Source organism: Octopus bimaculoides, chromosome 1, assembly GCF_046866305.1.
Source record: "Octopus bimaculoides isolate indiv1 chromosome 1, ASM4686630v1, whole genome shotgun sequence".
Taxonomy (NCBI): domain Eukaryota; kingdom Metazoa; phylum Mollusca; class Cephalopoda; order Octopoda; family Octopodidae; genus Octopus; species Octopus bimaculoides.
In genome coordinates this window covers 155,644,429-155,659,106 of record NC_142928.1, presented here as the reverse complement: position 1 = coordinate 155,659,106, position 14,678 = coordinate 155,644,429, and the positions used below count along the sequence as shown (strand labels likewise).

Genomic DNA, 14,678 nt, shown 5'->3' with positions numbered 1-14,678 from the left:
AAAAATTCAATGTCTTTATATCTGTGTGTGTATATGAGTTATAGAAGTCAGGCGGTACTGGCAATGGCCATGCTCAAATGGTGTTTTTTTTTTTTACGTGTCACCTGCACAGGAGCCAGTCCAGTGGCACTAGCAACAACCTCGCTCGAATGTTTTTTCACGTGCCACCAGCACAAGTGCCAGTAAGGCGACACTGGTAACGATCACGCCCAAATGGTGCTTTTTATGTGCCACCGGCACGGAAGCCAAACGGCTGCTCTGGCAATGATCACGCTCAGATGGTGCTGTTAGCGCTCCTCTGGCATTTGGCTCAATTTCGATTTCATTTGCCCCAACAGGTCTTTGCAAGTAGAGTTTAGTTTATATTTAACAAAAGTAATCTGAACACTAAAGGGTGAAAACAGGAAGTTTGTATTGTAGAAGCAGGAGTGGTCTCAGGCAGGTGGATATTAAAGAGGCTGAGTGACAGATCATCACAGAATGCCTTTGATCTATAGGCCAAGACCATTCAAGGTTGACAAGGAGCTAAACAATAACACAAAAGAACCAATCTTAACACAATGAGAAATTCATACCTTCAGAGAAACTTCAAACAAAGAAGTAAAGGCAGTTACTTGGGTCATAACTGTATGAAATGTCTAACTTCTAACTTAGCAATTTATCCTCACATAGAGTGATATAAATTGCATAAATCAACATATAAGTTCTGAAGAAAACATTATTTCACTAGGTGTTTACTAAAAGAATTTAAATGAAACAAAATATCTTTAAATTGAGAGAGAGAGCATAGTGTTTTTATATATTTGTATAATGTATATATATATATATATATATATATATATATATATATATATGAATAAAAATAAATATACAAAATAAAAATTAAAAAAATATATATACAAAAAAAGGGTTTCGTATGATTGTGTATAGAGGAATATATTATTTAAAGGAGTTCCAACTCTTTCTGTTTTTTATGTTTTATTTATATTCTTATAAAATTAATGTGGGATATGGAATATATAATATAATATAAATGGTAAAATGAAATGAAGTATTGAATGTCTTATTGAATATATGAAATATTGAGTATTAAATACAGAGAATCAAATATATAAAGGCGAGTACGTACTTTCATGCCTATTCGCATTCTTGTCCAGAATCATGCTGGACGTGGAGGAGGAGAGAAAATAGTAATTCAGTGAAGGAGAAATAGTGAGAGTAATAGCCCTGACTGAGAGGGAGTGAGAGAAAGGAAGGGGTGATAGATGAATAAGGAAGGAAGGAGTGAAAAAAAAAAGAATTAGCGTTTCAACTCAATGTGAGTATGTGTGTGAGTATGTACAAGGAACGTATATGAATGTTTGTATGTGTGATTATTATGTACCATTTTTAAATATATAAAATATTACAATTAGCCGTCATTATTGATGGCACATGTCCAGCTAGTATTATTATAATTTGGTTGGGAAAGGTGGTGAGCTGGCATGATTGTTAGCTGGCATGATTGTTAGCATGCCTGACAATATGCTTAGTGGCATTTCTTCTGGCTATTTGTGTTTAGGTTTCAAATCCTGCTGAGGTCACCTTTGTTTTTCATCTTTTTGGGGGTCAATTAAAAATAAAGTACCAGTGAGCTTGTTAAAAATATATATTCGTGACTAAGGTGGTATTAATACTGAGAGGTAATATTATCCCCTCTTAAACGTCGATGGTCAGTGTTACTGACTAACTCCTCCCCTCTAAAATTGCTGATCTTGTGCTAAAATTTGAAACCATTGTATTTTAGTAGTCATATTACCAATAAAACATACTCCCCGCAGCTGTGATCCACTTCAGTTTTATTTATAGTTTTGAATATATTGTGAGAAACTTTTCAACATCCAAATCATGGAAGATTTGAAAAATCAAGAAAGCTCACAGATATCTGTGATGAAAAAATTGTTTTCATTTGTGGGAATCCCTAAAGAAATGAGTTGGGGTTTTGTTGTGGTTTATTTTCTTAACTAACAATACTTAATGGTTAAGATTTGTTTACAAGTTGAATAATTATGAATGGCACGTAAAAGCACCCACTACACTCTCTGAGTGGTTGGCGTTAGGAAGGGCATCCAGCTGTAGAAACTCTGCCAAATCAGATTGGAGCCTGGTGTAGCCATTGGGTTTCACCAGTCCTCAGTCAAATCGTCCAACCCATGCTAGCATAGAAAGCAGACGTTAAACGATGATGATGATGATAAACCTTCCAGTTATTCCAGTTTGGGAAGGAATGCAGTGGTAATGAGCACTGCTATTTCTTCTGTAACTTATAAATACAACTCTTGGTGATCATGACAGCTAATTGTAATTAGAGTATTACTTAAATTAAATAACATTTGATAAATTGTAGGACAATATTTTTTTAAGTAGAATATTGCTGGAATATGAACTAGCCATGTTAAGACCAAATGTTCTACCTGTTTTCTGTTCAAAGAGGCCAGATCTAACTGCTCACACCTACCTTACAATGTTATTTTAGAAAAATAAGCAATCAGATCATTGAAATCTTGACGCATTGAGGCAATGCATAAATAATTCAAAACAATGTAAATAAGTATTACATTTGACAGGGTAATCTGAATATTAAAGGAATAATTGTTATATTTCTTTATGATTATTATTATCGTGTCACTACTCCTATTAATTCATACATCCTAATTTTCAAAATGACATGTGAAACCTTCATAATTTATGATTTTGTTTTTTACCAATAAATATAATTCCTGAAATATCTAATATCAGTTACCTCATTAATCTAGTTTTCTGTAAATTTTCAGATGTTGTCTCGAAAAGATAAATCCTCCTATGAAAAGATAGCAGACCTCTTCTCTGAGAACAACAACCGACAAAAGTTACGAGATTACATGGATCACGTCAAATTGCCATGCATTCCTTATTTAGGTTAGTGTGCACTGTTTTGTGTTATGTATTGGTTTCAACACAAGAGTTGATTAATGCATTATTAGGACTTGAGTGCTTCTGTATAATTGTGTTTACTGTTGGCTGTTTATTTGATGGGTGGGGCATTGAAAAATATTTCAGTAAAATATTATTGGAGATAAAAAGAATATAGTGAATAAATACACTGATTACAATATTGGTGTTGAATAGATATGTTCAGTTTCAACTAATAAGTGCAGGCATGGCTGTGTGGTTTTGAAGTTTATTTAGTAACCATATGGTTTTGAGTTCAGTCCCATTACATGGTGCATTGGGCATTTGTCTTCGAATATAGCCTCATGCTGATAAATGTCATGTGAAGGGAATTGGTGGATGGAAACTGCAAGAAACCTATCATGTATGTATATGTGCACATGTCCATCAATGTATATAAGTTTTTTGCTCGTCATCACTGGAGAGAAATGGTGCTGATTCCTTGTTGACATTATGATCGATCACTGTATGGTTTTTGAAGACCTGTGGCTTGAAGATATCCCTTACTTGAAAAATGGGTAAGAGTTAGCAACAAACCGAACATCTCGCCATAAAAAATCCTACCTCAAATATATCTCCATTGAAACTCAAACTAGCATGGAAAACTGGATGATAAAAAATTGAACAAATAAACTGAATATCTCCTTGTCTCTAATAATTAAAGATTTCTTTGTGCATGGAATTGTATGTGTAAGTTTGATATGCTTATTCAGTTAACCAACACTAGCTTTCAAGCCTTAGGCTAAATTTTGTTTGAAGTATCATTTCTAGAAAATTCAAGTAAGTTTATCAGAGAATGAAGCAGCATTTGATTCAGAATACAGAATATACTTACTGTTCTTACTTGAGAGAATTAATCTTTTCTTTTTTTTTTTAACCACTTTAGTCATGGCAACATTCTTTAAATTACATATAAATTCGATCTTGTTGTTATAACATATTCTCAAAAATTTCAGAATTTAACCAAATATCATATGTATGTTCCTCCCCTTTTAAGATGATGTATTATTAAAGGATATTTAGCTACTATTTCTAGTAGCTCAGATAACCATGTAAAAATATCCTTTGTTTTGATACTGTAAGTTTATTTAATTATTCTCTATTATAGGGTTGCACCTAACTGACTTGATCTACATAGATGTTGCTCATCCACACTCAGGAGGTCTAGAAAGCCATCCACGGAGGATACATATGAATAATATTCTTAGGGTCATTGCAGACTTCCAACAGTCTAAATATGGTAAGTATCTACTTCTATATTTACATGGAATGTTCATTCATATCTTTCTTAACAAACACTTTACTTTCCCATGAATACCTATGGTTTTAGTTTCAGCTCTTATGTGGCAAGGTGCCACATGTGGCAGTGTGGTTGAGAGGTTCTCTTCTTGTCCATAAGGTGTTGAGTCTTTGGCACTGGGGCACCTGGAGCTTGTGCCTTTTATTGTAACTGTGAGCTAATAATATCCTGTGAGTGGACTTAGTAGATGGAAATTGTGTGTGCGTGTGTGTGTGTGTATGCAGGGTGCAGTGAATATATTGTCATCTAAATTATGCAAAATGAAAATAATACTGAAATCTTATTTTAACAGATATATTTACCAAAATTACATAAAAAACATCTTGAAATACTAAAGAGTAAATTTATTCGATAAAATCACCATTGCCTTCAAGATGACTTTGGAAACTCCTGCAACTCTTTTGGATGGTTCCCTTGTTTAAGTTGGTGAATGCTGCCATAATCCTTGCCTTCAGTACATCTTTGGTGTTACAAGGAGTTTTGTTGGTCTCTTGCTCAATTGTGCCCCACACATAATAATCAATAGGGTTACTGTCCAGGGAGTTAAGTGGCCAGATGTTGGGGGTGATGTGGTCGCAGAAATTTTCTGACAGCCATGACTAGGTGCTCTTGCTTATGTTGCATGGTGCAGTCCTGTTGCCAGACATAGGGTCTTCCAGCAGCCACCTCTTGACCCAGGGCTGCACTATCACCTCCAGGCCTCCATATTGAGTCTGAAGCTGTGTGGGAAGATGAATGGAGGCATAATGTTGCCATCACTAGTGATCACTCCAAACACTATGATGTTGACTGGATGTTTGATTTTTATCACTTTCGTTACATGTTTTGATACCAGTGTCATGCAAATGGCACCCATGCCGGTGACATGTAAAGGCACCCATTACACTCTCGGAGTGGTAGGCATTAAGAAGAACATCCAGCTGTAGAAAACCATGCCAAATCAGACTGGAGTCTGGTGTAGCCTTCTAGTGTGCCAGCCCGGTCAAACCATTCAACCCATGCCAGCTTGGATGATAGATGATATATCTATATATGCGCGTGCGCGCTCACGCTCACACACATGTATATGATGTATATGTATATTATTGGTTGCATATACTTAATGCATGTGTTTTGTTTGATCACCAATTTGCTGCAGTATAACACCTGCGGGACAACCTCCTCATTTATGCTGGGTGTTAAAATACTTGAAAGTCATAGGCTGGTGAGATAATTTGCTTCCAATCAAATTTAAGAGCGAGGATACAGATATTTCAATGAGGGATTTGTTCCCCAAACACTATACCACAGTGAATTGGTGAACAAACAAAACCCACATGTGCAGTTGATAGCATTTACATTATTGAATATATATATATATATATATATATATATATATACTAGGAAGGGCATCCAGCTGTAGAAACTCTGCCAAATCAGACTGGAGCCTGGTGTTGCCATCCGGTTTCACCAGTCCTCAGTCAAATCGTCCAACCCAAGCTAGCATGGAAAGCGGACGTTAAACGATGATGATGATGATGATATATATATATATATATATATTACACACACACACACACACACGTGTATGTTTGTGTGAATATTTACATTCTTTGTTTGGAAATAGTGTTGGGCTACAAACAGTTGATTTTTTTTGACAAATCCTGTCAACAAATTGTTTTCTAGCACTGTACTTTGAAAGGTATGTGAAATAAAATTTAAAAAAAAACCTTTACTTGATCAATAGGTGAAAGTTAGTAATTAGAAGCATCTGGTTGTAAAAGTTTTAATGATACGTACTCATTTAACCTCACACTAGCTTGGAAAAATGGACTTAAAACAAATTTACATATTACATAGTTAAGTGGATGGCATCTATTGGTTAAAATTTATATAGTTTGTGGGGATCATTAAGTGATGGCAAATGTTTGCTGTGTAATGGATATATTACATGTTTATATGAAATACATTAACATGTTTTGTATGGTTGTATGTTGTCTGTTAACTGATTGCATTTGTTTAGTTGATGTTTACTATGATTGTTATGGAAAAGCAAAGCACTCCTAACTAATTTTGATGTTTAGCTATATACTTTGCTGGCTAACTACATACATGTGGTATGGATGTCAGCAGCTTGTATTGTGTTAAAAGCAATAGAATCTTGTTTTATTGCTTTCACATTCATCAGAAGATGGTAAGGAATTATGTTTTCAATAACACACATACCATTTGCAAGCGAGTGTAACTTGGTGGCATGCACCAGCCTTTTGCTAATTGTTTTAGTTATTAAAAACAGACAGACACTCTATCAACCATTCATTCCATCTTTGAGCCAGTGTAACATCCATGATGTTACAGCTAAAAGGAATTCCTGACAAAAATCCAACCTCAATGTAACAACTGGCCTTCTAGAGATAGAAGCCAAATTCTCTCAAATTATACCCTACTGTCTTAGCCAGCGTGTTTCAATAAAAGATGGTATGATCACTGCTTGATAAGGGGTGACTTGAAGCTAAACAGCTCCTGTTTTGGAAATTATTGGATATTAAAGAATAAGAAAATGCTAATTAATTATAATTTAACTTCATCTCTTAATGCTCGAAGGAGTGAGTTTAGGCTTTTTCTCTCTGCCAAAACTCCTTTGTGTGTGTGTGTGTGTGTGTGTGTGTGTAAAGCACATACACATGCACAATCTGTTGTTGACCCCCCCCCCCCCCCCCAGATAACCCCCGATTCAGCAGACCTATGTTTATAAGCTTTCATTCTCCTCCCCACTCACACTCAACCATTATATATCTATAGATATACTAACCTGAATGTCCTCTTTAAGATGATGGTGTATGAGTGAAGGATAGTTAGTTACTATTTCTAGTGCTTTTGATGTCTTCACACACCCTGAATCTAGTAGTAAGCAGGTGGTAATCATTTTATAAAAGACAAAATATATATCACTGGATTAAACTAGATAAAATGTAGGTAAAATAGGGGCATTCGTGATGCAGACTTTATTTCTGTCGGAGCCTTATGTTAATACATCTGCAATTTACCTACTAAATGCTAGATATCTTGCTTTGACGTAATCAGTTGAATTTTGAAGATATACTTCAGTTCTTATCAGACTTTGAAGTAAGATTTTTGAGGTTGTAGAACAAATTGTTATCTATGATGTTCATACAGATCTCTCTTAACTGATTAGGCTTCAGAAATGTTCTGGTGATATTTGATTTGGTGGTAAATTAACTGTTCTTTGTAGGCATGCACAGATGTATGTGCATGTGTATGTAGGTCACTTTTGAAAAGTCTGGAGTTATATATATATATATATATATATATATATATCATCATCATCATCATCATCATCATCATCATCGTCGTTTAACGTCCGCTTTCCATGCTAGCATGGGTTGGACGATTTGACTGAGGACTGGTGAAACCGGATGGCAACACCAGGCTCCAGTCTGATTTGGCAGAGTTTCTACAGCTGGATGCCCTTCCTAACGCCAACCACTCAGAGAGTGTAGTGGGTGCTTTTACGTGTCACCCGCACGAAAACGGCCACGCTCGAAATGGTGTCTTTTATGTGCCACCCGCACAAGCCAGTCCAGGGGCACTGGCAACGATCTCGCTCGAAAATCCTACAGGAGCCAGTCAGGCGGTACTGGCAACGGCCACGCTCAAAATGGTGCATCTCATGTGCCACCCGCACAAGAACCAGTCCAGGGGCACTGGCAACGATCTTACTTGGCTTGCCGGGTCATCTCACGCACAGCCCATTTCCAAAGGTCTCGGTCCGTAGTCATCGCCTCGGTGAGGCCCAATGTACGAAGGTCTTGCCTCACCACCTCAGCCCAGGTCTTCCTGGGCCTACCTCTTCCACGGGTTCCCTCAACTGTTAGGGTGTGGCACTTTTTCACGCAGCTATCCTCCTCCATTCTCACCACATGTCCATACCAGCGCAATCGTCTCTCTTGCACGCCACAACTGATGCTTCTAATGTTCAGCTTTTCTCTCAAGATACTTACACTCTGACGGGTATTCACATTGACATTACACATCCAACGGAGCATACTGGCTTCATTCCTTGCGAGCTTACGTATGTCCTCAGCAGTTACAGCCCATGTTTCACTGCCATGTAGCACGGTTGTTCGTACGCATGCGTCATACAGTCTGCCTTTTACTCTGAGTGAGAGTCCCTTTGTCGCCAGCAGGGGTAAGAGCTCTCTAAACTTTGCCCAGGCTATTCTTATTCTAGCAGCTACACTTTCAGCGCACCCACCCCCACTACTAACTTGGTCGCCCAGATAGCGGAAGCTATCGACTACCTCTAGTTTTTCACCCTGGAATGAGATAGAAGTTGTTTCCTGTTTGTTTGCAGTCTTTATTGCACCTGAACATCTGCCACAAACAAAAACTAACTTGCTAGTTAACCTGCCTTTGATGTTGCTGCACCTCTTATGTGTCCATAGCTTGCACCGGGTACATCTTATAGAGTTACTACCTACTCCTTTTCTACATACTGAGCAGGGCCATCTACCTGAAGGGGTTTGTGTTTTATCTACCTTCCTACTTATTAGGATTTTGGTTTTAGCTAGGTTGACTCTAAGGCCCTTCAATTCTAGACCTTGCTTCCACACCTGAAACTTCTCCTCTAGTTCTGATAGTGACTCCGCAATTAGGGCAAGGTCATCAGCATAGAGGAGCTCCCAGGGGCAACCTGTCTTGAACTCCTCTGTGATTGCCTGGAGGACTATGGTAAATAATAGGGGGCTGAGGACGGAACCTTGGTGGACCCCTACCTCTACCCGGAATTCATTGCTGTACTCATTTCCAACCCTCACCTTACTGGCAGCATCTCTGTACATGGCTCGCACAGCTCTCACTAACCATTCTTCTATCCCAAGTTTCCTCATTGACCACCAGATAAGGGATCGGGGGACCCTGTCAAAGGCTTTCTCCATGTCAACGAAAGCCAGGTACAGAGGTTTATCCTTAGCTAGGTATTTCTCCTGCAACTGTCTCACTAGAAATAAGGCATCAGTAGTGCTTTTACCTGGCACGAACCCAAACTGCATCTCATCTAAATTGATTCGCTCCCTAATTAGTTGGGCTATGACCCTCTCTGTAACTTTCATAACCTGATCTAACAGCTTGATGCCTCTGTAATTATTTGTATCTAAAGCGTCCCCTTTACCTTTGTAGCAGTTGACTATGATGCTGCTACACCAGTCATTGGGTATGACTCCTTCGTGTATCACCTGGTTCGTAATACGGGTGACTAGGCTATAGCCAACACTGCCAGATATTTTGAGCATCTCTGCAGTGATTCCTGATGGGCCGGGGGCTTTCCCGGTCTTCATACTCTTAATTGCTTTATCTACCCTGGTACTATCAACTCGGATAGCTGGTCCCTCTATTGGGTCGACATAAGGCAGGCTCTCTTTCTCCCATTCATTCTCTTTATTAAGCAATCTATCGTAGTGGCATCTCCAGACCTCTTTCTTTGCATCCTCATTTAATGCAAGCGTACCATCATCCATGCGAACACATTTCTCTCCTACAACATCACTATTCTCTCTCCTACACTGTCTTGCAACACGAAATACCTCGAGTCTTTGGTCCTCACGGCGCAGAACATTGGCAAATCTTTCCTTATCTGCTTCCCCTCTGGCTAAATAAACCTGTCGCCTAGCCTCCCTTCTGGCACATTGGTACAATTCCCTGCTACCACCGTTCTTCCAGTCCTTCCAAGCCTGTTTCTTTTGTCTAATAGCCCTGTCTACCTCCTTGTTCCACCACCACGTTACTCTGGGTTGGGAGGGGACCTTACACCACCCACAAATCTGGTCGGTGGCTTTCAACAGGTTGTCCCGCAGAAATCTCCAATTGTCTTCCACGTTGTATGATGCTATATCCCCTTCTATTTCGTTAAATGCTTCAAGTAACTTGTCTCTAAGTCTCTGTCCGTTTGCAGGGTCTTTAAGCTTCCACACCCTTCTTCTCCAAGCCTGTCTAATTCTGGGCACCCATTTTGCCTTGATCCCAAAGTCGCTAACTACTAATCTATGTTGTGGGGTACATTCTTCGCCAGGGTAGGTTTTGGCATTTATAAGCCGCCCTCTTTCCCTATTTCTGGCGAGGATGTAGTCGATTTGGCTAGAGTGTCTGCCGGAGCGGTAGGTGACTAGGTGACTGGCAGGTTTCCTGAAGTTGGTATTGCAGACCATAAGATTGGTTGCATCACAGAACTCCAGCAGTCTGGTTCCCTCCTCGTTGCGGGAACCGAAGCCATAGCCTCCATGTATGCCATGGAAGCCCCCAGCACGACGTCCGACATGACCGTTGAAGTCTCCAGCCACAAAGAGAAGGTCCCTGTCACTCGTCGATGAGGTAGTTTGCAAGAGGGTGTCAGAGAATTGGTCTTTCAGACCATCTGGTAGCCCAGGTTGAGGTGCATAGGCTGAGATGACAGTAGCTAATCTATGATGAAGCACTAGTCTGATCTTAAGTACTCTGTCACTTACTCTAACGACCTCGATTACCTTATCCACCCATTTCTCCGCTAGAAGTATTCCTACGCCCCCGACCCCGTCAGTGTTCCCTGCCCAGAAAATCTTGTACCTGTGTTCTTTGCCTGTGAGGAACCTTGCAGAACCTCCTCTCCATCTTACTTCCTGGATGCAGCACATATCTACGCATCTCCGTTCAAGCATCTCAACAATTTCACCAGATCTACCTTTCAGCGTGCCGACGTTGAGAGTGCCAATCCTAACAGTATGGGTGTTGGGGGTGTGGGCCTGTAGCCTGGGAAGGGGAAAAGCAGTGTCGTGTACCTGATATTTATATAAGAACGAACATCTTTCCTATTTCTTGTTTTAGTTTTACTCACACACATGCACATACATACACAAACACATGCAAATATGTACTTGAAAATGCATGTGCATAAACATAAATACATGCAGACTATGTATTATACTTATATGAGCATTCACACACAGACACACACAAACAAAAGCTCAGTAGTTTGTGTATTTACAAAGCGTGGCTGTGTGGGTAGGAAGCTTGCTTCTCAACCATGTGATCTTGGGTTCAGTCCCATTGTCCAGCATGTTCAGCAGGTGTCTTTCAACTATAGCACTGTGTGGGTGTGTGTGTATTGCATCAATAGAACAACTACTGAGAGAGACTGAAAGAGTTATGACTCTACTCTCTGGAGCAAAAATGGAAGATATGCAGAGGGGTTGGTACCAAACTTTGGCATTGGGAGTTATACAATTCTCTGAAGTAGATATCACTGCAATGTTCCAAATTCCCACCAATTCCATATAGAATGAGAACCATTTACTGCAGTAGCTTGAAATTCAAAGGCCCACAGCTATTTAATATCTTGCTAAAACATTTGAGAGGTCTACATGGAGTAGGGGTAGATGTTTTCAAGAAATAACTCGACCTGCTGCTGTCCAAGGTCCGAGATGAATCTACATCATGGCAAGAAACTCGAAAGACGGCAGCAATATTGAATTCTCTCTTTCAACAAAAACCAATCACAAAAGAATGGCCACTGACAAGGTGATAATATTGGTGGTACCCCAGCAGAGCCACAGCTTTTGGGCTGAAACACACAAAAGAATCAAAGTGTGTGTGTGTGTGTGTGTGTGTGTGTGTGTGTGTGTTTGTCCCCACCACTACCTGACAACCAGTAATAGTTTGTTTACATCCTTGTAACTTGCAATTGGCAAAAGAGGTTGGTGGGATGGGTACCAGACTCAAAAAATAAGTACACTTTGGCATAAATAGTTTGAGATTTGGTTCAGTCGAATAAAAGTTACATCAAAATATCTGCGACCTCAAGGGGCGCAGTAAGGCACCTATTCACCTTCAATTAACATAAACTTTTCAATTTTAAAATAAAAGTATACTTTTCTTAGGTTTAAATGATAGAAAAATGCATGAGGAGTCATTTGTCGCATTGAACAAAAATTAGTAGAAGAAAAGTTATGGGGTGAAATGCCACGAAAAATTGTGTTAGTAAGTAAGAAGAGAGTAAGGAAGTAACGCTTAGCAATGAGAATAAAGAATATATTACTAAAATGAATGTTTATGGCCTAAGGTGGCAAGCTAGCAGAAAAGTTAGCGTGCTGGGTGAAATGCTTAGCGATATTTCCCCTGTGTTTTCATTTTGAGTTCAAATTCTGCCGAAGTCGACTTTGCTTTTTATCCATTTTGGATCTATTCAATTTGATGTACAGATTATTTAACTAATTTTTTTTAACGAAACACTTTCAAACTTTCAATACTGGTACAATGTGTCACAAACAACAGGGTTTACTCTTAACATTTTTGAAAAAAATTTTGTATTTTAGAAGTTATTTCGTCACAAGTTACAGAGTGACAGTGGACAAATTCGTGTTAGATAAGTGCCAATACACGAAACTGTCAGCTTTTGACTTACTCTCTAACTTCTGCTGATGATATATATGCATATTATACATATATGTGTAAAAAAATCTCATCACGTAATCAAACCAATGAAAGAGCCTCTACCTGATCGTTTGACACACTAAGAATAGCAGCCAATGTATCCCCCTACCCAGTATTTTATAAGGTAAAATCCTGAATTATTAATCGACACATTATTAATTATCTTGTAATAGCAATGCCTGAAAAAATCATGGATTACATGGAAAAATGTGAGCATGAAAAGTAATATTCTTAAGATTATAAACCTGGAAAAGTACAGGACAAGTTATTACGCTTGCAAAAGTATAGGACAAGTTATTCTAGTAAAGTAAAGAATAAGAAAATATTGCAGCTAAAATTGAAATTTGAATATTAAAGAATATTTTATTATAGTTTACAAATAACACTATACTTATTTAAGTAGAATTTGGCTAATTTACTACCTTAAATACAGAAAAGAGTGACTAATTAGACAAACTTACAAATTAGCTGAACAGTTTTGTGCAATAAATTTAAAAGATGAGAACTGTAAAGAGTGATAAATTAGAAGAACTGGCATTCTTTGCTGCAATATTTTAAGGAAAAAATTTCTGATTCTTTACTTGAAGTAATAGTTTGTCCTATACTTTTACAGGTGTAATAACTTGTCCTGTACTTTTCCAGGTTTATAAATCTTAAGAATATTACTTTTCATGCTTACATTTTTCCATGTAATATATATATATATATATATATATATATATATATATATATATATATAACCTAAGTGACAGGATATCAAGTAGTGTTGCAGCTGAAGATGGTACTGCATTTAAGTTGATGTATTGATTGCATTGTTCAATTAAATGGAGCCACTTGAAACGGCCGTGCTGCATCACTTCTTGATATCCTGTTGCCTATTTTGATTTTATTCACCTTACTTCGAGCTGACTTGGTGCTTTAACTTAAGTATCTAATTCAACTGAATCTCAATTATATATATATATATATATATATATATATATATATATATATATATATATATATATATATATATATGTTGTACTTGGGGATGGTCATATTGCCAGTTTAGCCAATAAATATATAACGGAATATATATATATATATATATATATATATATATAAATAAATAAAATGTTTGTATGTGAATTTACAATTTGATTTTGTGAAGGTATGTATTCACAGATGCTGGTTTCTTTAGATGTTTGAAGAAATTATTACAAAGACATATTCTCACCCACACCAGTATAAGTGAAAAGCTGTTCCCTGTGTTGTTAAACTTTTTATATAAGTGTTAGCCACTTCATTTTGTGCGATAGTATTCATTTCTATACACAGTTACTTCTTTCATTTATTTCATCTAGTATTTGGATTTTCTCCAAGTAAGTTGTTATCATTTCCATTACTCTGCATGTTGTAGGAAAATCAACTAATATAATATTCCCATCTGTTATGTTCCATCAATATTTCATTGATAGTATCTATATCTCTTGGAGATTTTTGCTATTTAAACTGTAGCATGTTCATATTTGATTTCTACATCTTATCCCATTGTCTAACCTGACTACCATCAACTAACTCCATGTTTTTTTATATGCAATGTCCCACCTGTATATTACCCCAGACTATTTTTATTACTTTTTAGTCTTCATTCTCCCTCTCATTCCCTCTCACCCCTCATTCTTCATTCCTCCTTCCCTCCTTCCCTCCTCCACACTTTTCTTTTATTTGTTCCAGTTTCTAAAAATATCAGTTTAAGACTTTAAATCATTTGAAGTTAATGTCTATTATTACGTCTGTACTCTGGCTGGAATCAAACTAGTCTGTTAAATTATAGAACCAACCATGTTGTGATGCCATGTGAAGTTTTCAGAAACATTAGCTCAGGAATCTAGTTTTACTTACTGGTTGTTACTGCTGCCCTTTATTTGCTAGTAATTCTTGTTGCATACATGACTTCTCTCTTCTT

At 37.7% G+C, this 14,678-nt stretch overlaps 1 protein-coding gene across 23 annotated transcripts in view; it reads left to right on the top strand.

Annotated features, from left to right (window-relative positions):
• Positions 1-14,678, top strand: part of LOC106870506 (ras-specific guanine nucleotide-releasing factor RalGPS1) — a 203,746-nt gene that overhangs the window by 167,996 nt on the left and 21,072 nt on the right. For 12 of the 23 annotated variants that reach the window (XM_089360594.1, XM_052971633.2, XM_089360527.1 and 9 more), the window contains 3 exons: positions 2,814-2,937; positions 4,079-4,210; positions 14,074-14,091. In XM_089360594.1, the coding sequence (XP_089216720.1) occupies positions 2,814-2,937; positions 4,079-4,210; positions 14,074-14,091 (274 nt within the window). The remainder of the gene's footprint in view (positions 1-2,813; positions 2,938-4,078; positions 4,211-14,073; positions 14,092-14,678) is intronic. The other 11 variants (XM_089360603.1, XM_089360599.1, XM_089360571.1 and 8 more) reach the window with 1 other exon arrangement.